Genomic DNA, 27,642 nt, shown 5'->3' on the forward strand with positions numbered 1-27,642 from the left:
AAATGTTGTTGCAAAGAATTATAACCAAATTAAAAATGCAAAGTGTTACATTGAATTGTTACGTGTTATAATGTATTAACTGTAGTTACAATTCTTAATGAGGCATTACAATTATACCTTGTAACCGTATAATGCATTAATACATTAAACCTATTTTTATAAAGCACACAATATACATATATGCTTTAAATAAAGTGTTACTGTTAATTCTTGTCCTTGAATCTGATTGGACAAGAGGCATGCTAAGAGAGGACTGCTGGGATGCTTTTTTGTTCGCATCACTATTTCACAGTATTGATACTTGGGGTTATTGATTTCCTAAGCAGACAAGTCAAATTAAATAGTCGTTTCCAGGAAGGATAAAACCTGTTCAGTAGCGACGCTTTTTCCGTCTTGTCTTAAAGCCATCACAGCATCTCTGCACATTATGTTTCAAATCGAAAAGCCAAAATGTCAGCCTTTATTTTAGAGAAGGCAGACGACATTCACCAAGTCAGACATAAAGAATATAAATGACTGGCATGTTTCAGGCCACGGTCTCTACTGCAATGAAGACAGACACGGAGAGGATCTTCTGACATTTTATCTAAAGTTCGAGCGATTGAACCACGGGGGAACAAAGGGGGTTTAAGGATACATACCCACAGTGCAACGCTCACTAGAGACGGCCCTTCTATCGAGCCGTAATGACTCTCGCATGGCAGCCATTGTGTGTATGGACAAAGGCAGTTACCAGAGGCTTATACCGGTCATTCTCTTTGGGTATAGCTCTGCCATATGCTGCTCTGTAGCAGTGACATTCACCACACCAGTGTCCCTCTCTCTCCATCTACCACACACACATGCACAGAATGCATATTTCCCACATTTTCTGAGGACTTGGTCTTAAGTATCTCCTGAAAATTCATATAACACCTTAACTTATACAGTTCTCCTAGCTAAACTTTTGGACCAAACATTTAAAGTGATAAAATCATTTACTCAACCTCTTGAGTAATTTCGAACCTGTATGACTTTCTTTCTTTCGCAGAACACGAAAGATATTTTGAGAATGTTGGTAACCGAACAATAGCTGTACCAACTAACCATACAAAATAAAAGAAATGGGTACCAACTTTCTTCAGACTATCTTCTTTTGTATTCTGCAGAAGAAAGAAAGTCATACAGGTTTGTAATGACGAAAGATTGAATAAATGACAACATAATTTTCATTTTTGGGCGAACTGTCCCTTTAAAAAAGCTTTGAATTTCTTTCATGTATACTGAAAGATGGTCCGAGAAATAATTATCTGGTAGGTAGCAGGCCCCTCATGGTTGTGAACGTCAGCACACGTCACTGTGATCATGAAAATGCTCACACAACTAAACAGACAGACAGTAATCAGACTCGCTCAGAGCACAGAGTCCAGCTCTTGAGGAATATACAAAACGTCAGCCGCACACACACATAAAAGCAGAGCTTTTTTTCTCTCTCTCTCTACCGGAGGCTTCAACATTGCAACTGAACAACTGGGGCAGAAAAAAAGGCTGCCAGAGACATTCAGACCGAAGAACTAGAGGAATTTTCCCAAAACCCATCTAAGATCCACTGGGGACGGGAAAGTTATTTTAGACTGAGATTTGAGGTTAACTTGGGATATTCCTCGTCTTTAAGTTTTTCAAGGATTAGAAATGATTGCAACTTAAAATAAAATTCTGGCAAGAGACATTAAGCCACCTCCATATTTACCTCTTGGGTTTCAGGAAAAATGATTTACATAAGCACCACTGTGGGGTAAATTTCATGAAGACATGTCATATTTCATGTCAAAATTAATAGAAAAAAATATGAAATATAGAACCACTTATCAATATTGGCTGCGCTGTGGGCCTGCAGCTTCAGCTCCTTACTATTGCGATAGTGAGAGAAGTTGAGGTGTGTTTGATTGTTCACAGCATTTAAGTGATGGATGTTATATAAACGGTGGACATAACGCTGGATTTGGAGATCGTTTGAAACTGATAGATGGGGCGGTCCCAGTGCTAAAAGATGATCAAGATTAATATGAGATTTACCATATCTTTAATGTTATAAAAATCTTTGTATTACTGTCACTTCTCGTGTATGTTGCCTTATGCAGACGAAACGCTTGTTTTCCTCAACTGTAAGTAACTTTGGATTAAAATGTCTGCAAAATGAATAAATGTAAATATACATTGTAAAAATTCTAATTACAGTAATGGACGAAATGAGAGATAACATAACAATGCAAATACACTTAATGATCCTATATTTACAAACTGCAAAGCTAAAATACAAGATTGATTTTTAATCTAATTAACAGTCCCAACATACACCTTTACCTTCATGCCAACCACCGTGTCGGGTCACTTGTGAGTTAGGTGCACATCACTAAACTCCAGCACAGTCACAGATGGCGGTAGGTAAACCCGAGAAACATGCGTCCACATCCCTCTCTCTTAAAGCTCAGCCATGCATATATAAACCAAAGCTGTTCTGCGCTGCCTTCATGGGCGACACATATTACGGAGAAGCTTCCGGAGAACTTCTTAATGGTCTCCAGCGTGTGCGATCGCAGTGTTTTTGCTGCCAAGCGTGGCAGATGGGTGACTGTAATGAATGAGTTGTGTGCATGCATGTGTGTTGGAAGCGTGCATGTGTTTGTATTTGTGCAACAGAAAACAGGCTGTGAAATTCATGAAATGTTTTTTTTCCTTCTTCGTTTCGCAGTTCTTTTAGTCTTTCCCTGGTTTAATTGCTTTTTGTCTGTGTGGTTTTCAACCTTGGGTACGGTTTGTACGATCCACTCCAGACAGGCAACAGACACACTTCAATTTTATTAGTGAATCTCACAGAATGGATGTAATTATACTGGGCTCTCTAACGTCCCCACGACTTTGTTTTTAAACGTTGGTTTTCACAGAGGGCTTATCAAACCCAACATATTGGGCGCTATGAATTAAAACAGTCCATAAACTTGTAATGAAATAACTTTGTCTTTATTTTTCTTACTAGACAAACCCATTGCAACTAATAGGACTATAAAAGAAGGAAAACAAGGCAATAAAAAAAATTAATCAGACCGTAGCGCCAACTAAGAAAATACAAAAAAGCCCTTTCGAGATGGAGTTGGCAACAAACAAAAAAGAACATCTCATTTAAAAACGAATCTTCTTTAGAGCGCTATTCCAGATCCATAAGAAGGTATTTTATTTTTAAGAGTGTGGCGAGAAAATGGACAGGAAGTGCCTATCCAGAATAACACGAACTGTCAAACCACAAGATTGTAAAAAGGATTCTGTCTTTATCAGAGCTTTCAGTCAGAGCAGATAGAGTCAGTGGATTGATTCTGAAGAGCGGGGAATTAATTGAAGAAGGGCCGAGGTGCTGTCACAGTCTGGTCTGCTTGGAGAGGGGAAGCAAAAGGTCACAGGGGAAATGGTATTAGCTCTTCACCTTGAGATTATAGAGCGATCCACCCTCTGATAAAGCCATGGACGGGGAGAGAGACATGAAAGGGACAAGCGAGACAGGTGGAGAAAGACATATAAGTTCATTACAAAAAGAGTTCTACACACGCTTTGCATATTACGGCACATATTAAGAGAAGAGAAATGTTATGACAGATCTTTTGAGGTTGAGGCCAATGAAAGAATCATGCCCTTGTGACAGCGTGGATAAAAGATGAACGCCTGAATAAATAAGTCAAAGGAAAGCTAATACTTTCTTTTTTTTATAATAGTAATGAGTCGAGGAAAGCTCGGCTAAGAAATAATGCAGGAGCAAAAAGACGGCTAAAGCTATTAAGCGCTGACCCGGCTCATCTTCACAGTGAATTCCCACAGAGAAAACTGACCTTTTAGATCACACGGTTTTGTTTATTTACAGCCCCGTCTAAGTTTTCGAAAGAATCTCACGTTCTCTCTTGACAGGCGCTGTTCGAAAGCGCCGGAGTCCACGACGAACGCAAAAAGAAATGTTTTGAAAAAAAGTCCTTGGGTTTTAACAGTATGAAAGACAAAGAATAAAAAAATTGAGCAAAGAAAATCGAGTGCCAGAGCTCATCTTGTGTGCTCGGATTCATCAAAAAAGACGTTCTTTTCATTTGAACGAATTGAAAGGAAAAAAGCCATTTCCCTCTGACATTAAATTGTAAAATGAGGGTAATTTCTAAGCCAATCACACATCCCAATTAAGCCTGTGAGCTTTAAACCAAACAGCCACGATCGGGCTTCAGAGAGTGTGTGGATCAAATGTTGCACGAGTTTGTCTAAGCCCCCGACTCCCTGTGCAAAAGCTATTGTAATATTAAAAGAAAGACATGCTCGCATTAATATGCAAGGGGGGAAGATATATGAGCACAGCCCCGCGAACAGACTGACAGCTTTAAATTAGTCATGTTTATTTTCTGTTTTCTCGTTTCTACAGTTGCGTTGAAGGTGTGGCAATAGAATCAGTGAGCGGCAGCCTGGCCCGAGCTCGCCGGATTTGGGTGCTGTTCTTCTCCCCTCTGGCGTTTTATTCAAACCTTACCCGCCTCTACCTCCACCGCGCTAAAGAGCTCATATGCCCATTCGTGCCAGTCGGACAGAACAGACAATGTTTCTGCCAATCAAGCTGGGCATCCCTCAGGGCTACAAGCGAGCTTGGCATGAGCCACGCTGTCGCTGCGTGTGTGTGAATGCAATCCTTAAAGGGGCTTTGTGGATAAATCATCACAACACCTTGAATATGGAACAGCGTGTTTTGGGGTAACAAAAAAAAATTAATGATTCTATGAAATGTATTACTGACCACGGAGAGAGAAAGAGAGAGAGAACTAAAGAGCGAGTGAACAGAGAGATGTCTGGCAGTGCGATCACGTATTCTTTGGCCGAGCGTAGGGCCGAGCGAGGGCCGAGCGAGGGAGAGAGTGGCAAGCTCGGTGGCGTGCTCGGTTTAATTTAGCCGGACGTGACTCACATGAGGGCGATGGGCGCGGGGAGGTGATTAAATCTAACCTGCTTCATGCCTCGGCTGTAGAGATGGCAATGAAGATCACAGCGACAAGGCAAGGTGCTCATTTGGTCCAGATTAGGGCTAAACTCCTCGCCCCGGGGAAGAGATGACACAGTCACACCCAGATCATCTGCTTCTCTTTTCCCTCTTATTAGGTTAATAGGGTTCCAGCCGGGATAGAGAGAGAGGGAATGAACGGTAGGAAAAAGTAGAAGGAGAGGATGGACAGATTTACAGAATTGTGCAAGGAGAGTGTCAATTATACAGATATTAGCCAATAAACAGAGAGTTGAAGAGACCACATAAAGAATATGTGAGTATGAAGTGACCAAAATCTAAAATAGCATTGTATCATTCCCTCGAAGAGGTAGCAATCCCAGATGACACAAAAATGGCATACGAGGCTGGAAAAATGTGTGTTGTTTACTCAAAGGAACAGTTCACTCACCGTTGAGTTCCAAATCTGTATACATTTCTTTGTTCGGATGAATACAGAGAAAGATATTTGGAAGAATGCTTGTAACCAAACAGTTCTTGGCCACCTTTGACTACCATAGTCTTAAAAATGACCAGGGTAGTCAATGGTGGCCAAGAACTGTTTGGTTATAAACATTCTTTCTTATATTTCCCGCACGACAGTGATGACATAGCTCCTGTAATACAAATGTATAGATCAAAATAAAAGGTACAGTATGTGTGTATTATCCTGTTTCTGACTAAAATGAAATGATTTTTAGCCATGACATCATTTCTGTCAAAGTAGAGTGTTTCAATTCAGTCACAGAACACAGGTACCTATGAAGACGGTAGACAGTTCGCCACGTTTCCGAAATATTCCAGGAACATTTGAGCGTGTGACTCATACATCAGGGATGGGAGGCTCTTCCGATCAGCTGGCAGAAATGTGAAAAGGCTATATAATTCAATTACACTTGTTATCAACATGAATCTGCTCTTTACTGCAGACCCAGCAGAGAGGGATGTGGATATACCCATTATCATACCAGACACTCCCTTTATTCCCGCATCTCTCATCGATTCCACCCGATTCAATGAGAGAAATCATCTCTGGGTCGTCTGTAAGTGGATCTGACTTTCTCAGATTCTGTGACACATTCAGACGAGGTGAAAATCTAAGAAAATGTGTGAAAAGGAACTTTCAGAAGCAACGAGAAACCTAATCAGATCTGTAAAACTACATGAGCTAGAAGCTACACTGTAAACACAGAAAGGAAGCCACATTTCTAGGCTGAGCAAGTAGATGTCTTCATTTGTGCCTTAAAGGAAAATAGCAATAAAATATAAAAAAGAACCTTAGTCAGCAGGACACCAATGTGAACCCGAGGGGACTCGCTTCATGTATCCTCTAAAAATGACAAAATAAATAAATGAGTAAACAAAACATAAAAGCTATGAAAAGACTGTTATAGGAAAACATTGCGCATTATTTGTGCATATGGCATCTCTGTGCCATCCCATCCAACATCTTTCTCTCTCATATTTCAGCAATTGAATTCTAATATCAATGGGAAAAAATGAATCCCATATCAGTATTTAAAATCCAACCTGTATTCTCTTTCTCCGTGTATGACCTTGGCCTGTCTTTACATTCAGCTCAGAGGTGAAGCGGGTGCTATTAATGAGCATGCAAAAGAGATCTAATGAGCTGCTTAAATGAGCTTTGGTTCCTGCTTTAAAGAACCTCCACTGTGAACTTTTGAAGATTGCACGGGCCACTTAAAATTCAAATGACAAAAAGATTTGATGTGGAAAATTCAAAACACGCTTAAAATATTTGACGGCGTAATGTAATCTATTACACAACAAATCTGCGAGACGCATCTCCCCATCAGCAATACAGACAAAAAGGTTCGAGTTAAACGTTTCTCAACATGCACTGTGTAAATGCTCATTTCTGCTTCTGCGAATCAATACCCACGTCGTAAATCCCAACACGTGCATGCACGCATACTCAAATCTAATTTAAGTACTTGTATAAGTCATAACTGATATAGATAAAAGCTGCATGTGATATAAGCCCCAGTGCAATGAACCATATGAACGAATGAGCAAAAACAATGCCCAACATTCCAGATCATCTCCATCATGCCCTTTTTCAATGCTCTCCCTACATATTGTTTGTATAAGTGGAAGGCTGTTGAAAGAGAGGGTTTTGGGAAACTCTGCCTGAACATGTGCCATGAGAAGGCCGTCAACGAAGACACTAAGTGGGTGGGGTGACGGTCACCAGTCAAAAATACCAGAATTCAACACATAACTTGAGGTTACCGTTATTTCATTAAGCCGTGTTCGGATGACCCAAAGAGCCGGGCAGATGATAGCGGACAGCCGTTAAGGGGACCAGGGTTCGAGGAGCTCATACGAAGTACATGGAGATGCAATGAGACCCTCTGTTTACTCACGCATGGACGCACCACAATACAGGCCAGCATGCTCGCTCTCCGTTGGCCTGGAAACACCCCCGTGTTCATCGGGATTTCTGGAGGGAATTCATGAATGGTTGAGAAGACTCCAGCAATGCAAGACTTCAAAGCTCTGGAAGTGAGCTTTTAAAATGTATACACTGAAAGAATTTACAGCTTGAATGAAGATGCAAATCTGTATCTTAATTTTAAATGACTTCAGCGTGTCTGTACAGTGACAATCGAGAGCATGAAAACTACATTTAAGTCAACTCACTGAGAAACTTCTTTAGACGACACAACTAATCTGGGGTCCAATGACAATTCATTTCCTGTGTTTAAAATAAAGAAATGACAAAAGGGACAAAATACTGAATCCGTCCTTTTTAAGCTTAATCAGTTTTATTTCCAATGCATAATACTTTAAAAACAATGACACCCAAGAAACAAACAGACTTTTCTAATATAGCCATCTCTTCTTCTTCGTATACCAAATTATAACACTAGAAAACCTACTAAAGACATACAGTATAACACTACTCAAAATGATGCTAAAAGTTGCCAGTTATATAAATTCTGGAGTCTAAAAAAGATAGAGAAACGTAAACACAAGCTATTGCAAAATGAGAGTTCATTACGCATCCAGAGCATTACGCATACGGACAGACTCACACAAAAAATTTCTTCTGAAGGGTACGATGTTTCACCACACATGAGCATTCATTTTTTGCTGCGGCTTCCTTAAAAACATGATAAACAACACACGTGATCTACCATTTCAGAAATGGGGTGATAGCTCCGAGACAAAAACACACCGAGAAAAAGAGATAACGATTTAAAATGAGAGGGAGAAATATGAAGACATCTAAATAGGAATTCAATCAATTCAAAGATCTATGCGCCCTGCTAACTTTTCCCGTCTTGCAGGTTCATTTTACATTTTCAATTATTTAAGGATGCAAAGGCGCTCTTTATTCAACAGAGAGCAATTTAAACCCTTGAATCTATGGGAAATTCTCAAATTGATTGCGGAGGTGAATAAGACACATTTATCTTAATGGGAATACATAAAACATTAAAGGCAGCCAATGATTTATGGGTAAGGCAAAACCCATTTCCCTTTCCATGCTCTTAAATGAAGCAGCACATGTTTATTTGAAGAATGTAGAAGACCCTAACAGCACGTTTTAAGCTTGTAGGTCTACTAAAGGGAGACCTGTGAGCATTGGTAAAATCCATTAGTGTTGCGACAGAGCCCTAGAATGTTCTAGAGACGGCAGAGGAAGTTGTTCATTATTTAATGAAGGACTCGCTGATTGATAACTGTCCATCAGTGGTGTCCTCTGAAACGGCATCTCAGCTGAGAGCTTCATATCCATTTGGCCACAAAAAAACACAGTGGTTTTCAACATCTGACTCGAAAAATGTAGCATTTTTTCAAGGAAAAGTTCACAAAAAACTAAAGATTCTTTCATTATTTACTCAATATCATATCAGTCCAAGCAGATCCTTTTTCTGCAGGAAACAAATGATATTTTAAAGAATGTTGGTCTTATTTTTGTTCCACACAAGAAAGAGTCATATACAGGTGTTAAACAACATAAGGTAGAATTAATTATTAAAAGAAAATATTTTGAGTGAACTATCCCTAGTAATAGGATGCATCTTGTGGATTCCGTCTGTCTAGCCCTCTGTTCCTGGGTGTGTCTGCTAAATGAAGCCTTGTCATGTGGTATCCGCAGACAGGAAGGCATTAAAGGCAAGTCCGAATTGAGTGTTTGTGTAACATCCCGTCAACCGAGATGTATCCTTCTGGCTGATTTTTGAAGGTTGAGTAGATGCATCCTTCCATGCCTGTGATAAGCCACAATCCATGCATGCGATTTGCAAAATTTATAAAACTAAAAATGGTTCAATACAGTTCATTTTTATTGTAAGAAAGCAGGGCATTACATATTACTTTGGTTACCTCTATTGTTTACATGAATTGGTTCTTCATCATCAGAAGGGATGCAACAATGTCAGAAAAACTCTAATAATAATTCACATTCACAGTTCTACTCACATCTTTGGGTTCATTTATTAAACCTATAGGTTCCTTTGAGCCTTACTTTTAGCAACCTGTATTTCATACAACCAGCTGTTGTTGCATGTTTGCAAAGCAACGTTAAGAACCTGATAAATACTCTCCTTGTCCCTCTCAGTTCTATTCATCTCTGGAAGATCAGGGTTGTGCTCAGCATCCAAATATTGCCATGTTAAACGCTGGACCCTGGTAATGAGGAGGTTGCTGTGATATGAGGACATGTGATATTTTTATTGTGCCACTAATGGAAAGGAAGCTGGTCGCTCTACAGAGGTTGATACAGATCCGGCCATAATTTGAGCACTTTTAATCTGTCTGGCTAAATAACCACGGAACAGCAAACCATTTCTTTCTCTCCGCCTCTGCTCATCCCCGTGTATGTTTTTCTCTCGCTCACAGCATCTCAGAAGCTTAGTCACTGATCTCGGCATCTGAAGCTATGGCGAGTGACAAACAAATTTGCAATTTGCAAGGAGGATCAGCTTTTTATATGCACGCGTTGGATTACAGAGGAGGGCCTGAAGACTCGTAAATCTGACCTGGATTAATTGAGGCTCATGTTAATAAGCACTGAGCAAGAATATGCTAAAATAATTTTCTCTTTATCCATTTTTTATTAATTCAGCGATCATTTCATTCATATTTCTGGATTATATACATCTAGCGCTTCATGTGGTTTTAATTAAAAGGTTGGATATTTGAAGCTATGGGAGCAGGAAATATAGCTGTCATATCATCTGCAACAAGAGCTTTGGAATAGAGCTCCAAACCTACCTTCTGTCTTGCATTATTCAAAGCTGTGCCGCCCTTGAATCAAATTGCCAAAACACACAAGCAATGATTCAATAATTAGATTTCTTAGAATTCAGAACAATATTACTTGAAGCACACAGTCATGCCATAGCTTCAAATAATGCCAGCGGCCGTCGAATGAGATGTCTCGAATTTACGCTTTAATACTCGCGAACACAAATCACACAGATACCACAGCCATACGCCGCCCCCCTGAAAAATTCATCCCAATGTGGCCTGGGGTCTGAAAACTCACAGCGCTGCCCACACGAAGACGACGACTTTCATTTGTGGGGAGGCTCCACATCAGAGTGATCCCCGGGGCCATCGCTAAAGACTCACTCCACCGCTGTGATGCGAGGGAAACAAACAAAACAAGTGTTCCATCTCTCACGACACCTTTTTTCTACGCCTGCGCGGACAGAGGGGCGAGCACTGGTAAAGTGCGGATGCGATGCAGATGAGCGTTCTGCATCACATAAAAGGACAGGAGAGGGAGACGAGTTTCATTTGTTTTAAACCGCTACAGAGCTGGGCCTGTCTCTCAGATCCGTGCGGAGCGGGGAGGAAGACAATGCGTGAGAATTGAAACCAACATTATGAGCTTCGTACAAAAGCCTGCAGTTAAGCCCTCTCTCTCTCTCTCCCTCATCCTCTACAGTCTAATTTCATTTTAAAAATGCAAACCGCTGTCTGATTTTTGCATGTGCTTATGCAACGGTACTTGCTGTTAGTATTAGGAGTGGGAAACATTACAAAATGCCACAATAATTTACCTTATTGCACTGTATGCCAAGACTACAGTGTTAAATCATAAACATAGTAAAATAGAGAAAGAAAATGGCATACAGATTAAAAAAAACATTACATGATGCTTGAGGTTACATGACGACAGAACTTAAAATATACATATATATATATATATATATATATATATATAAAAGCAAAGCTGCTTTATTTGAACAAATTAGTGATGCCTTGTGGATCGAGAGTTTGAAAACCTTATCTCTTGGTTAACCAAACACAGACTTTTAATCCAAAAAACACACCAGCCAGACTAAATACCATCCTAAAATGCAAATGTGCAATTCCGACGTCGTCTATCAGGCATAAATCCCAATGCTCGGCTTTAAATGCATTCATTATGTTAGGGATTAACATAAAGCGCAGTCCTACACCCCATTCTCGGTCCAACGGGCCTCTCATATCTCAGAGACGGCTAAAAGCGAACTATAACTCTTGATTGCTGACTTGTCTGGCATTTGCGTTCAAAGCATCTGCAAAAGTGGCGGCGTTACAGTGAGTCGGTGCGGGAGAGCCGGCCCGGACTATGGAGCCGTAATGAAGCGAGCTGCCATTTTAGATCAGCCATCTCCAATCCTCCCAGGATCCATCAGCTTGTCTTATCTTCACTCATTAGAGGGAGAAGGTATTAAAGAATGGTGGATGAGCTAAGAACTCTTGTGCCCTCTAAAAACAGGCAATTACAGAGATGCCCCAGCATCCCACAGAGGGACAAATCCTCACTTAAACTTACCCTCACAACAAGACCTTTATTCTGTGCGAGGAAATTATTCTCTTTAAAATATTGGAGGTTTTCTAGGTTGCTCGTGCTGAATCATTACGATTCTACCACTTTTTTCGCTGGGGGGGCTGGAAAGACCCAAACAGATGGTCAAAGGTCACTGTAGACCCCTGGATTAGTTGAGCTTATACTGTACTTGTGTGTGCAGACTGGGGCAGTAGAGTGCAGTCTGGTTTGTGTGTGTAAAATGTCTGGCCAAATGGCTCTATTTTTAATCGCGCAAGACAAAGGCTTTGGTTGGGATTGTCTCTCTAGCACTGAGTTTATAGTTATGATTAGGTTAACACCTCAAGTCACATTTTCTACACATACTTGCAATTGGGTGTGTAACCACAGCACCAGTTCAGACAGGCCCACTGATGCAACCGAACCCAAACAACGTCAAATAGTAATTTGTAAACGGGTCCTGATCTGCAAACATAACATAACAATGTGCCTGTCCAGAAATGTTCTTTAAGTATTCTATTTAGCCTGCCAAGCATAACCGAGCGAATGTCTTTAAAACCAATGATCTGATCATGACACCGTGACGCATAACACTCTGGTTGTAAAAACAAAGAAACAACACTCTTCTCGATCTGAAGAGACTCTGAACACTATTCTTTGTGTTTTCTTGCTGTGCAATTAAATTATTGCAAACATGATAAATCAAATCGAACTTGCTGTCATTTTTCAGGCTGTTATATTAACATGTATGCATTTATCCAAAACGAGTATACATTTTGATCTGTACGTGTGTTTTGATCCAATGCTCTACCAATTGAGCTTCAGGGAACACTACACGAAGAGTTTTGACAGCCAATAAAAATCTAGCCATTATATTTTGAGTGACTGATTTAGATTTAGAACAGTGAAAGCTCAAAATGAAGCTGGAAGCTGGATTCATTGATATACAACAGACGAGTTCTGTCCTTCTTTGTTCAATGTGGTTAAGCAAACACCCCACCTTCTACCTCAAATCAAAATGAAACAGGAAAAACAGAGAGAGAACCAAAACGAGGCTGTGACAGAACCAAAGAGCTGTTCAAAGACGTGATAAATGCATCTCCTCTGGGGAACCTACAGATGTTCAAGGTCCTATGGCATCATGGGAATGCAGGAGATAGCAATGACTTACATTTTCAATCCACTTTTGAAAAGGCAGTGTAACAGTCACAGAGACCCACGACCCGCGCTAAACTGCGCTGAAAGAAATTCGAAAGAGCACAGTCTTACAGCAAGTTCAAGTGCAGAAAGACAGAAAATTCCACTTCCTGTTTCTCTGTTATCAGAGTTGTATCAGTAACTCTGTAGAAGTGAAACATAGTAGCCTCCCTCCTACACATGCCAAGACACAAAAGCCGCATGTCTGATGCCCTACAGAGAATCGCTGACCTTCTCCGAACAGGCAGACAGGGCCAGCTGATATGAAAATAGCACCATTCTGTATCAACGGATGCTGCATGGCTTTATTTGCTAAAGAAATTTGATGAAAGAATGGAAATTCTAAAAATCAACCACACAATGAAAAACAAAGACCCAGAAGCATTGTGTGAAAAAGCATTTTAGCAGTAAAAGTAGGTAAAAAAAGGAACATATTAAGAAAAATGTTGGTAACAGAACAGCACAGTTAACCACATTCTTTAAAATATCTTCCTTTGTGTTAGTCATACAGGTTTGAAATGTCAAGAGGGTGAGTAAATGAAGACAGAATTTTCATTTTGAAGGTGAACTACTCCATTAACCTTAAAATCTAGGACGATTTTAACAAGTTGTTAAATGCATCCTTCATTTTAATTTCCTTGACTGCTCTGCATAGCATTCCTGTGATACCAAGCATAGCACCTGCGACAAAATGGCTGCACTAACAACCGGTTTGTTGCACAGGTCAATTAGAACGACGTATTCAACTCAAAGAGTCTGCGTAACACATGTAGTTACAACAACTGCGTTACGCCCAACTTATGGTCAATTAAACGCAATAGTGACAGTCTGGAAAACAGACGTGTTTACAGTCCCTGCTGCAAATCAACAAACGTAGTCATATGTAAATATGGGGGTGTGCTGAGATTCATTTGGCTGCTGAAGGGCTGATGGTCTGTTACCGACTGTGAAAAGTGGAGGGCCGTGCGTGTTCGAGTGTGTGTGCGCACGCTCTGGCAGGTGCATATTGTCCTGAGCTACTGATTAATTGATTGTTTACTGTATTTGCAGGTGTTAAATTCTATCTCGCAAGAGGCAGATGGTCCCGCACATCCCCAACAGCAGACAACATGGGAGAGAGAGAGAAAGAGGAGGGGATATACAATGCACTACAGAGATTAGAATATGCATACGTCTGACCGCTGGACATTAAAGAATATTCGGACAAGTCACATGATTTTAACCAAACAACTCCCAAATTTAGTGTGTAACGATGCAACAGTCAAAGCCATCAGCTATCTGTGTCAGAAAAATGTAAAGCAACAGGCGATGGTAGGAGGAAACAAATATCTGTAGGTAACCGCTTATGGGTTGCTGAAGGTTATTTGTGAGTGTGTGGTTTAACAGACCCAGACAATTGCTCACCGTGTGCAGATATTCAATTTTTACAGAACTAATTATTTTATCTACTTTTGACAATAAAAGTGATTGATTACCCAATCACTGAGCAAGCCCAGAGCAGATGTCGTCCTTTGTAAAAGATCACATTAGACTCTGGCAAAACCTGAGATTATTTGCAAGAGGGGGTGGCAAATTTCCTATCAAATCCATTTAAAAATAAAAAAAGAGAAGACACAACGAGAACTGGGAATATTGACTTATGAATCAGCTTCCTGTTCTCTTTCAGGTCCAATGCTCTTTGTTGCTTTTGTTTGTTTGATGGTAGTTTATGTGCATCTCATTTGTAGTATCCTTTCATAAACCAAGTCCTCATATCAATTTTATTAATACAAAATTATTCAGCATCATGTTTGTCTGATTCTGTTCTTGTTTTATCCCGTACCTATGTTATCTCTTAATCTTCTGCTAATTCCACAAAGAATTTTCTCCTGTGTGTCTCTTTGCGTAAAATCCAATGAGATTACCCGACATACTGTGAGCTTAAGAAAATGGTTTAAATTAGCCAACACAAAGGCTAATCGGATAGAAGAACCCTAAGAAAACGCCATTATAAAGCCTGTCAGTCATTTACCAATAAATCTATGAGAAATCAAATCATTAAGACAAAGGTCAGCTAAGTGGGCTTAATATACATGGCGTACATACAGGAAAATTATCATTTTAACTGTTATATCGTCTACATCAGGGGGTACCTGTCTCCATTTTATTTAAAGGTATAGTTACCCTAAAAATGACAATTCTGTCATCATTTACTCACCCTCATGTCATTTCAAAACTGTATGACTCCTCCTTCTGCAGAACACAAAAGAAGATATTTTGCATAATGTTGGTAACCGAACAATGGCGGTACCCATTCACTTCAATTCTATAGACACAAAACTAATGCAAGTCAACGGGTGCTGCTGTTGTTCGTTTACCAACATTCTGCAAAATATCTTCTTTTGTGTTCTGCAGAAGAAAGAGAGTCATACAAGTTTAAATTGTAGGTTATTTGGTAATGAACTACACGAGCAATACAAACATCACAGGTAAACGCATACTAAAATAATGCGTATCCTTGATGCACTGCCATCGAAGTTGCTTGGAATAAAATCTGCCAAATGCATAAATGTAAAAGAACAAAACTAACGTGTCAGACAAAAAGATATGCTAAAATGTTCAGATCTGGTTCCTCAGGATTGAGAAACATATAAATAAAACAGACCAGAGCTAGGAAGGGTTTATATCAAGACATCATGCCCAAGACTAGTTGTGCAATTTCATTCAACGATTCAAGAGACACTGATCCAAAAATCACTGCAAAAGGGCATTTTCTTTCCAAGGCCTTTTGGGAAAAGAGGAAGCGTTATGCCAGGCACTAGCTGTACCGCTGAACAGTTGACAGTTCCACCCACTTTTTGTTTTAACTGTTTCAAACACCTGGAAGAACAAAAGAGGGTCTTTGATCACAGGAAATCCCTCACGATTACAGCGGGGCTTCAACAGCCCGGCTCTATTGCACACTCATATGAGTCTGGGGGAAATGCTTGAAGGCCCTGATACTTATACGCAGACAGAAGAGAGGTTGAGACAGATGGAGAGGGAATTTGAAATAAGGTGAGATAGAGGCAAATATTCTTTCAGCAACCCCACAAGAGGACAAATACAAAAAGGAGGAGGATATTCACCTCTAATCCTGTTCTCCATCCTAGCTCAATCAGCCAGCCAAACAAACACCCACATACGCACATACAGTGAGAAAAAAACGAAAGAAATGAGAGAAAGAGACTGAAATAATGCCACACGCACATGACAGCATGGGCCATAGGAAGAGCCTGGCGTGGCATCCCAAAAAGAGCGGCTGGTGCAATTCGGTGTTGTTCCCTAGCTAAATTAATGCCAAACAAATGCTTATTCTAGTCAGCAGAAATGGCAGCTTACGCCCGACTCTATTTCTCACCTGTCTGAGCACATTTGCCTGTGCTGCCGCTCACCTGCAAAAATGCTTTTCACGCTCCAGGACTGACAAAGACAACAGAGAGGGAATGAAGAAAAGGACATTAAACGCTCCCCACCCTCCCTCGACACAAGCACAAACGCACGCTCTCACACCCCTTAAGGAGCGCTTTCCCACGCTACTTGGTCTGGTTTCAGGAAGGACACTTCCCAGCTTGGAGTCGCTCTACTGGGATAAGATGACTGGGAGGCAGGGGGCCAGACACTTCTCAACGCCCACTCAAACATTTCCAATTGTGTGGTATGTTCATGAAAGGAGCATTTTTGATCGTAATGCATTTTGTCGTCATTTTCTGTTTTTATAAGCCGACTGCTGGATTTGAGTATGCTTTGCATGAGAAGCCGAGGAGATGATTCGGGCAGGGTTTCAGAGCGTCGGATTGTTGAAACGCCACAGAGCCAACAGAGAGAGAAAGGAAGATTCTGTGTACACAAGAAGAGGCAATGTACCCACAAACAGAAATGAAGCAGGACCACGATAGTCCTCCCACTCCTTTCTGGTGTCTCTGAGAACGAAGCCAAGCTTTGCTATTACTCACAGCAGACCTCCACACAACAGCCCTTCACAGACTACTCCACACGCAGGGAGGAGCTGCCACACATTTTGCATAACTGCCATGCTCCCCCAGCTGCTGGCAGCATGCGGCGTTCCCTCCGGACGGATGTGTCACACTTGTGTTTCAGACATTTAACTTCACCAGGGAAGGCTGTCCGAGTAATCGATGACCAGCGTAAAAAAGGCAGCTGGGACTCTTTGCTGGCTGCTGATGGACACTAGAGCGGTCTGAAGTTCAGTCCAGGTTTAGACAAGACAGAACCGTATTGGTGGATTGCAGACAACGGAGATGTATTTATGGAGTTATATGCATAAACATATTCAATCTAAAGAAACGTCAATTTATTTGATGAATTTAGCACTTTTAAATTGATACTTTTTAATACAGTTTAATATTTGCAGGCTTATATCCGTCAGCCCCTTGGTTGTGGGTAAGATTCCATGTTGTCTATCGATTCATTCGAGAAAACGACAACACGTATAACTCAACATAAAAATTAAAATGAACTGTTGGAAATTTGATTCATATTGAACCAAAATAATGAATAATTAAAATACATTTTAAACCCAACAAATCTATCAACGTTTGAGGACACCATTACAATACTTCATTAATGCGTTGCAGTTAATGGCAATTAATAGAAGTATTGATTATTGAAGAACAAACAAGGCCACCAGAGTCGTCATACAACGGCAACAAGCCTGTGGGGAAACCGCACTCTGTTAAGCCTATTAACACGCTCGCACATGGCAAGCAAGTCCAGCCAGACACCGAGGGTGTCTGATGTGTGTTAAAGAACCGAATGCTGTCGACTGTGCGCTGAGAGACACGGCCAGAGTGATTTACGGGCGGAGAGAGAGGGAAGGCCGGGAGAAATCAATACATTGCTTCGGTCTCGCTCGCTGCCGACTCATTAGAAGTGAAGCCTTGAGGAATGTTCTTAATTATCTCTTATTATGAATGGCCCACCTCTCCGACTATCATCACACAGCACGGGGCATTTCGTCAAAAGAACACCGGCTTACACGCACACATGCAAAGAAGGCGTGTGCAAATACCCCGCCTCTCTATCGCAGTCACCGCGCGCGCGAGTCTGCTGGACTGTATGAGATGTAAACATGTGGCTGAAGGAGTCGTGTTTCACAGATATCCAAACCGGTTTGGAGTCGCTTCAGTATATTTGGACTCGCGATGAATGAATTATGAGGTAAACACACACGTTTGTGTCACGTTATTCACATTACCGGATTTTTATATCTTCTTGGTCCCAGAATGAAATCGGGCGGTGGCTGCCTCACACGAGCTCACAACTTCCTCTAAAAAGACACAAATTCTCGCATTTTAGCGGTCACGCGACTCGCACTTCCTAATAGTTACATCCTCGCCTACAATAAACGCACATGCCCGGTGCGCCAAAAAGCAATAAGGCACGTTCACTTGACGCATTCATCAAGTATTCCAGTCACACAACGGTCGCCCCGCGCGAGAGCTGCGCGTGACCTTGCCCTGCTGATCCTGTTTACAGTGTCGCGCGTGAATGATGAACGGCAGCCGAAACTGTGCGAAAAACGAATTACTCCGTAACGCCGGTGGTTATGTTTGCACGCTTCTGACCTGCTGTCGTTTGAAACGAACTGATGTTTTTATTCTCGTTTCGGGGACTAGTGCGGCGCGTTGCATCGGCGACTGCGAACTGACAGGTGTACGCGCTTCGCAAGTGTTTTCGCTGATGGGGGGGGGAAAGATGATGCTACTACGACCCCAAGATGCGGATTGCCGCAAATACCTAAATATCTCGACCGAGAAAGTCTTTAAAAAATCAAATCCAGTCTAATGGAATAGAACGATTAGTTATGTACTTAGTTTGAAAAAGCTGTTTTATTCAAAGCGAAAGATGCGGGACAATAAACCACCACGTTATATTAATGCTATTTTACGCAAGCAAGCCTATAACAAAAAAAAAAACGCCACATAGGCTACCGAAAACAACAAACCTGAAAATGTATTAAAAACACTGATATATATATATATATATATAGTTTAAATGCTATACGCTAAACAGCCGACTAAAATTCTGAACAATGCATGTACTTCTAAATGAAACCGTTTAATACAGATGCATGCATATGGGCAACGTATGGGTGGGGGGCATTGAAAGACGTGCATATTGCCGAAGTTTGCGCTCAGGAAAACCCCCTATTCGGCTGTATCAATTACATCGCATTGTAGTCTACTGAGCTTAACTATAACACATTTTGACTAGTTATCCATAAAAGCGGGGCTCTAGCTCAGCAGTCTGTGCAGGCTTATTCGCGATAAGATTCCATATCATATGGGTTGTGTGTATGGGCAAATGTGCACCATACAATTCCTTTAGTGCAATGCTGACTAACGGGAATACTGCCACGGCACTACACTCCCTCTAAGCCCTTTGAGATGTTATGTTAATGTAAATCATCATCATTCTAAAACATGAACGGTTTGCTTATATGGTGCGTAACGATAAGACAGATCAGCATCGTTCACATAAACGCTCGGATCCGCAAAGGGCTCGCGCTTTGCACTATTGCGAAACCACTGAATAGGCTGCCTAAAGTTTGAAGCGCTCTTACCTTTAAGGACGATCCCGCAGAAGCTGTACAGGGTAAACAGCATATGCTGCTTCACCATCATATTGCCTTCCTTCTATAACAGCTGCGTGCTTCCAGTCAACACACTTTCTTCTTTCCTTTGCCTCTCCGTGTGCTGATGATGGGGCTTATCCAGGTGCAAGCTGCTGCGATCAGTACTACAGGCTCCTTCGATAACTTCTCCTCGCTTGAAGTCCCACTGCGTTTTCCGCACGTCGTTCACTTGGCGCTCGGACTGAGCTCGAGAAGTGCGAGGCGCTCCAACACAGTAGAAAAGTACAGCTCGCGCATCTATCGCCTCCCGGGAGCGCGAGCGGGCAGAGTCCCGCCTCCGCAGATTGACAGATGAGGACGGGGAACCAATAGCGCACGGTCTAGACTTATTCCATGCACAAACTGGTTCACGACTCCACAGTCAAAACGAGGATTCGGGATACATAATGCGAGTATAGGTGCAAGGGTAGCCTATTCCCCTGCTATACACCGCGCAATGCAAAATGTTGACATGTATGGACTTATGGGGATTTGGGCACTAGGACGAGGACGCGTTTAATTCAGACCCCATTACGCAGATGGGGCGCGTTTTAAAAACACGGAGTAGTTCTGAATGGGCAGCGACCGTGGGATCTGCTGGCAGCTCACCCTCTCACCGGGATCAAATCGACTTGGCTGTGTTTACAGTATTAATACAGCCTGAAACCACTAGGTGGATATTATTGCATCGTCATTCTGTACATTAACAGTTCGTTAAAGAAACGAGACGTCAGCTGAACAATATTGCGTTTATTATACAATTTACAGTGTATTTTATTTAAATAATAAAAGGAGACATTGGCCTAGTCTATAAAGCTCTCGTATGAAATCCAATTATATATGCATGTACTGTAGTTTGAAAGTCTCTCTCTCTCTCTCTCTCTCTCTCTCTCTCTCTCTCTCTCTCTCTCTCTCTCTCTCTCTCTCTCTCTCTCTCTCTCTCTCTCAAGACATGTTCCCTTGAGTGGAAGTTCAATGCCAAATCTTAACATTAAGACATTATGTAATATTTCATATGCAGCAGTTTTATCTCACCCTTTGAGCTGAGGACAACTTAAAAGAAGCTCAAAATATGTTTTAACCAACCATTCGTGTGAAAGAGAATGTTAAAATGAAGTTTTTTCTTCTGGTTTCAATGTTTTGGTGTGATAACTCAGAAAAGTCACCTTTAGAAGAAAAAAGCAGTGGAAATCCTATTTCATTTTATTTTCTGAAAAAGGGATGACAATCCCTGCAGGCTAAGATAGGTTTGATTTCTGAAGTTACACATTAAAACCAGGAATGGTAAAAATTCCCAGTTGTGGTGAAGATCCATCCCCCGCCCACACACACACATTTATTAGACAACCTCATGAAACTGTCTTGCTCTGCCTATGGATGGGTGATCAAAATTTCTAAATATTGTTTGTAAATAAATAATTTAATCATGAGGTCACTGTGGAAAAAGCCAAGCAGATGTCTCTCAGTCCACTCCTCTTTTAAGATACAAATATAAAATGTACTACATAGTATTCATCCTCTCCCATTGAGGATCACAGTCTCTCCTTTCCAAAACAATGAACACAGATGACACAGTCTGTGAGTAGGAGAGGTGGTAGACTATCTAGAGACCATGTCTCTCATAACTGTTAGCAGCACTGTTGTAATGGCACATCCCAGTGGAGCAGTGCACAATAAGGTCACAAATCACAGTCTGTCCTGAACTGTAGCATCAAACTACAATACAGAAATATGAAAGCACACAGGCAGGGAACCAAATCTCAATAATTCCATTTTAAAACACACAAAGAAATGTTAAATTGACGTAGTGTCAATTTAGGAAGGGGCACCAAAGATGACAAAGGACTCGACTGGTAGATGTGGAAAGTGCACATCTTTAGCACAGGTGCATAAACACGGTAGAAAGAAAACATGGGAGAGAACAGTAAGTCAGATTTTGTAAGGCAACCATTAGATTATAGTTCCAAGTCCATGTAACTATACGTTACAGCTGCATTACATCGCACCCGTGACGTCATCGAACTGAAACATGTAAGCGCTTGCGCAGAAAGTACTACCAAAGCCACTCAATGGAAAGCCTACCACCTTAAGTTAAACACTCGTAACAGCTATCGCCGCGGCTGTTATATGATTGGCTGAGGGGCCTCTCTCGTGATCCATGTTAGCCTTTATGCTCCAATTGTAAGTATTACAGACCCATACACATGGGCGTAAATTCAATTTTACAGTAGGTGGGGGACAATAAAATTATAAAAAAACATCAAATGTGTCAAGTGCAATTTTTGAAGAGGACTCAAATAATACAGTCAAATTGTGCTTATAAAGACATGTGAACACAGAGGAAAGCCTATCATTTTGGTAGCTTGGAGACTGGATCATTATGGTTATTTTCTCTCTGGTTCCATGAAAATTTGATTTATTTGTAGAATGATTTTCTTTCAAAACTATTTATTGCAATGTTTTTTAAGTCGTTTACAATCAAGCGATCAACATACAATGAAATTTAAACGCAATGACATTTATTGTGAAAAAGATACCTGTATATAAAAGAAGTCACCATACATCTACATTGAAGAGTGGTGTGGTGCACTAGCCAACAAACTGAGAAGTCGCCTGAGTTTCAGTCAACTGAATGTTTAGCCTATCCGCCGCGCACACACTGCACAAGATAGAGGCTGAGAAAATGAAATTGTCCCTCTGAATGAAAGCTGAAATGAAATTATTTTAATAAAGTGCCAAAGTCACTAAGTTGTCAGCGGTGTGTGTGTGGCTGTGTGTGACCTGAATAGCAAGGATCGGTGGCTAATTGTGACCGTTAATGTTAACATTATTGCAGGTTGCCACAAATAAAACAATGCATGGGAAACGGCATCGGCGTGTTAGTTGTGGAGTGTGATGCACTATGCAGCAAGCTTTTTGTAGCTTTTGGTAATCAGCATTTTTTGCCACAACTAATTTATTAACGAATCAGCATCATCAAGATAAAAGAGAATCACTACATTTAAAGTGAATAAAATAGCACACTTACTGGAGTTCAACAACCACTGATGAACTGAGCCGCATACCTGACTTATGTGTGTAGCATAGGTGAGATGAACGGGGAAAGCAGCCAGTGGGCCAGAGCACTGTGAGGCAGGAGAGGGGAAACTGAACTGTTTCTAACCTTAAAACACCTTTTTTGCGTTTGAATTTTTTTGTAAAGTTTTTTAGGTATACATAAATATATTTTTCACAATAGACAGTGCAATTTTTTTAGGGTTTGGGGGGTCAAACCTCGGTCCCTCCGTCCCCCTCGGGATTTATGCCCATGGCCATAAATCTCCCTATCATAAGACAATCTTTGGTACTACCAGCGAAAACAAAGTCAGCATGGAGTGAGAAACATATGGATTCTGTAGCTGGATATAATTATTTTGAGTTTATTTCTGTCAAAGGCAATAACATTGTTGTATGTTGTCGGTCATGTTGAGGTAGGCAAAACCCTCTCTCCCACAAAAACCAACCCAGAAAGGGCAGTACAGTACGGTTAAACTTCGAGACAGTACCGTTACCGGGCACAGAAAGCAATGAGTCAACTTCTACTGTCAAATGCGAGGCTGGTGATTCTGCTGCATCGTGCCATATTTCTCTTGGTCTAGTGGCAGGATCATGACAGAGCCCCATGTTTAATGTGGAGAGAGAGAATTATTGTTTTGCCATACGTTCTCTCCGGGCTCATCTCTGTTCCTGCCCTCTCGTCTCCTCATTGATTGTTAATTATTTCATGCCCTACACCTCTTCCCCTCTTGATTTTTGTTTCCCTATTTAAGAAGCCCATGTGTGCTGGATCATTTTGCCTTGTTTGTTCCTTGTCACCCTTCCGGTTTGTATTGTTGTGTAAAGTTAGTTTAGTTATACGCAGTTAAAGTGTTGTACTTAGTCTTGTCTAGTTTAGTGTAGTTAGTCTATGTTCATTTTACCCTTCATGTTCATACCCTTGTCCTGTTGTTTTACCCCTTGTGGGTTTTTGTTTTGTATTTATTATTAAATGTCCTTTGTTCATTTACACTCCACGATCACGACAGGCGGGTATTAGCAACTTTGTTACTGTCCACCTCTGTTGACAAAACATAAGTACTTAAGTACACTTTTTCAGAGTACTTCACTACATTTGAAAGACAAATATCATACTTTTTACTCCACTGCATTTATAAAGAGGGAAGTTTCTATGTCCAGGTTTTCCTGTGTATGCAAATTATCTTGCTTGCGATCTGCTAGAACCTTTCACTGTTGCAAAGTATTTCAGTTTTTCTAAGTTCGCGGATTTCCGGCCAGCTTTGAATTGCCATTTGGCAGATTTTTTTAAAACCTGCAACCCTGGCATCTTCCCCGCTAAACTGATGTAAACGTCGGCTCTACTACACATCTGAAAAGCCCTCCAAAGAGGCAAATATAAAAAAAAAACGAAAATTAAAGTGCGGTGTAATGATCTGTGGGTTCAGCTATGTGTGATCCATTGCTTAGAACGAGCACTACGATCAATCAAAGATCATAGAAGACATTGTCATGAAAATAATTGCCATAACGGCTAAACGGTAAATAAAAATCACATACACCTGGAAATACATGATAGAGAAAATGGAGAAAGTGAAGTTTTCATGAGAAATGAATGATGTTTTTACTGAAGTAACTATAGTTGAAGTATTCCTGCTGAAATGAAAACAGAACCCTGCCCAAAATACAGAAAATGTAATTGATTGAATGATTATAATGGGAATTGTATTGTATGGATACTTGTTGTATAACGTGCAAATATGTGATGGATTCTATTGGTGGGAAAACAAGCCAAAACACACTACAAAGAGGAATTTAATAGAAAAAAATCTCCTTATATTAATCATACTCCAATTAAGCTATTTTGAGTAAAACTACAGTTACTAAAAATACCATAGTTTCATTATAGTAGCTATAGTTTATGTTTGTTGTCAAACTACAGTAATACAAACTGTAATAAATCCAACAAACACATGGCTTATTTAGTTTACTATATATAAGAACCTTACTACCTACTGGTAAATTGCTGCTAAAACTGGTAAAGTGAATATACAAAAACAAAACTGCTCATAAATACATAGACCTAGGGGGCTAATGAAGATTGTGGCAGGGTAAGAAACACTACGGACACAAGACAGCCGGTGTAAACAACCCCGGAGGGGAATTTATTGACACACGTGGGGAAAAACTCAATCCACTGGTGACAACCCGAGGTGCTCGTGTTCAACCAATTGCCTGCCAGTCCGTGCTCGTGCAAAGATGATTTCTTTGTGGTTCCGTTACTCGCTGGAGTCTATAGGAAGAGAAGACACAGTATTAGCCGTGAGGAGTACAAGCTCCTCGAGTGATGTGTAAATGTGGTTTATATGCCCGGCAGCTAATCAGCATCAGGTGTGGGCGATCAGCATTAGCTGCCAGGCTGTTTCCCAGGTGATGCTGATCCTGGATCTGTACCCTCCGCCACACTCCCCCCCCCCAGCATCGACCTGATATCCGGGCGACTTCTTTTGGAGCCTCGGGAAGAAAGTAAAGGTGGGAGGGAAGCGTTGCCTGACAGACCTGCCCAGCCGGACCACATCCGTGACAGCCCGTCCGCATTGCCGTTTGAGGCCCCGGCTCGATGTCGCACCGTGAAGTGGAAGTCCTGGAGTGCGAGGAACCACCGGGTCACCCGTGCGTTGGTGTCCTTCGCTCTGGCCATCCACTGTAAGGGGGCGTGGTCTGTGATCAGGGTGAAGCTGCGGCCCAACAGGTAGTAGCGCAGCTCCAGGACTGCCCACTTCACGGCCAAGGCCTCCTTTTCCACCGCGGCGTACCTGGTCTCAGCCGGCGTCAGCTTACGGCTTATGTAGGTGACGGGGTGCTCTTCTCCTTCCTGAATCTGGGACAGGACAGCTCCCAGTCCGGTGTCGGAGGCGTCCGTCTGTAAGACGAAAGGGCATCTGAAGTCCGGGGCGTACAGGACCGGCGACGAGGTGAGGGCTTGTTTGAGGGACTGAAATGCCGCTTCTGCCTGATCTGTCCAAACCAGGGACTCCGGTAGCCCTTTCTTCGTCAGGTCTGTCAGGGGGCTGGCTATCGAAGAGAAATGGGGAATAAAACAGCGATAGTAGCCCGCCAACCCTAAGAATGCACGCACCTGAGTCTTGGTGGTTGGACGGGACGCCAACCGCACAGCCTCTACCTTTTTCTCCTGGGGCTTGATGAGTCCCCGACCGATCTGGTACCCCAGGTACTTGGCTTCCGTCAGACCCAGGTGGCACTTCTTCGGGTTGGTTGTGAGTCCAGCCCGACGTAGCTCATCAAACACCCTCCGGAGTCGGTCCAGGTGTTCCTCCCAGTTCTCGGAGTGTACCACCACATCGTCAATATAGGCCGCTGCGTAGTTTTGGTGGGGTCGTAATACGATGTTCATCATCCTTTGAAATGTTGCAGGAGCTCCGTGTAGGCCGAATGGTAGGACTCGGTATTGCCAGTGGCCACTGGGGGTGCTGAAGGCGGTCTTCTCTTTGGCCTCGACTGACAAGGGTACCTGCCAGTAGCCCTTGGTGAGGTCCAGTGTTGAGATGTACCGAGCCCTACCAAGGCGATCGAGCAGCTCGTCCACCCGTGGCATGGGGTACCCGTCAAACGAGGAGACTTCATTGAGCCTTCTGTAGTCGTTACAAAACCGGAGGGTGCCATCTGGCTTTGGGACCATCACGATCGGGCTGGACCACGGGCTACGGGATGGCTCAATGACCCCTAGCTTGAGCATCCGCTGTACCTCCTCCTCGATAACCAGCCGGCGGGCTTCGGGTACGCGGTAGGGTCGTTGCCGTACGACGACTCCGGGCTCCGTTCGTATCTCATGTTTGATCACGTTGGTCCGACCCGGGTGCTCTGTGAACACATCCTTGTACTGACGAACCAAGGCCTCTAGTTCAGTCTTCTGGGCCGCCGATAACTGCTCCCCCAAGTCCACGACTGGATCGGACTCCTGGGCGTATGCAGCCACTTGTTCCCGTGGGGCGACCCACCTCTTGAGCAGGTTTATGTGATAGACCTTCTCCTCCTTCCTTCGTCCTGGCTGACGTATCCGGTACGTGACCGGCCCCACCTTCTCGACCACGGAGTATGGGCCTTGCCAAGATGCCAGGAACTTGGAGGTGGCGTTGGGCACGAGGACAAGCACCCGCTCGCCAGGTTGTAACTCTCGTGTCTGTGCGGGCCGGTCATATATCCTCTGCTGGGCACGCTGGGCCTCTGCTAGGTGTTGTTTCACCAGGGGCATCACCCGGTCGATCCGCTCCCGCATCTCCGTCACATGTTCGATTACCGTCCGATGTGGCGCAGGCTGCTGTTCCCACGCTTCCCGCGCTATGTCTAGCAGTCCTCTGGGCTGACGGCCGAACAACAACTCAAACGGGGTGAACCCGGTGGAGGCCTGGGGAACTTCCCGAACCCCGAACAGAACGTAGGGTAGCAGAAGGTCCCAGTCACGCCCATCTTCGGCTACCACTCGCCGTAGCATCCGCTTGAGGGTCTGATTAAACCGCTCTACCAGTCCGTCCGTCTGTGGATGGTAAACTGATGTGCGAAGCTGTTTAATCTGGAAGAGCTGACAGAGGTCCTTCATCAGCCGAGACATGAAGGGAGTGCCTTGGTCCGTCAGGATGGCGTTAGGAATGCCCACCCGGCTGAACATCATGAAGAGTTCCTTGGCGATATTCTTCGCGGTGGCTTTACGTAAGGGAATGGCTTCGGGGTACCGAGTGGCGTAGTCCACGACGACCAGGATGTGTTCATGGCCCCGGGCGGACTTTGGCAACGGCCCTACCAGATCCATGCCGATCCGACCGAAGGGTACCTCGATGATGGGCATCGGTATCAGCGGGCTGGGGGGAGGGCGCCGAGGAGATGTCCGCTGGCAAGTGGGGCAACTCT

General features: G+C 42.5%; 1 protein-coding gene across 3 annotated transcripts in view; it reads right to left on the reverse strand.

Moving 5' to 3' along the window:
* The window catches only part of cadm2a (cell adhesion molecule 2a), a 279,639-nt gene extending 259,678 nt beyond the window's left edge, over positions 1–19,961 (reverse strand). For 2 of the 3 annotated variants that reach the window (XM_079447823.1, XM_079447822.1), the window contains exon 1: positions 19,633–19,961. In XM_079447823.1, coding sequence (XP_079303949.1) covers positions 19,633–19,693 — 61 coding nt within the window. In that variant the 5' untranslated portion in view covers positions 19,694–19,961. The remainder of the gene's footprint in view (positions 1–19,632) is intronic. The other variant, XM_079447824.1, reaches the window with a different exon arrangement.
* Between the last annotated feature and the right edge of the window lie 7,681 nt (positions 19,962–27,642).

Source organism: Barbatula barbatula, assembly GCF_947034865.1.
Source record: "Barbatula barbatula genome assembly, chromosome: 24".
Lineage (NCBI taxonomy): Eukaryota > Metazoa > Chordata > Actinopteri > Cypriniformes > Nemacheilidae > Barbatula > Barbatula barbatula.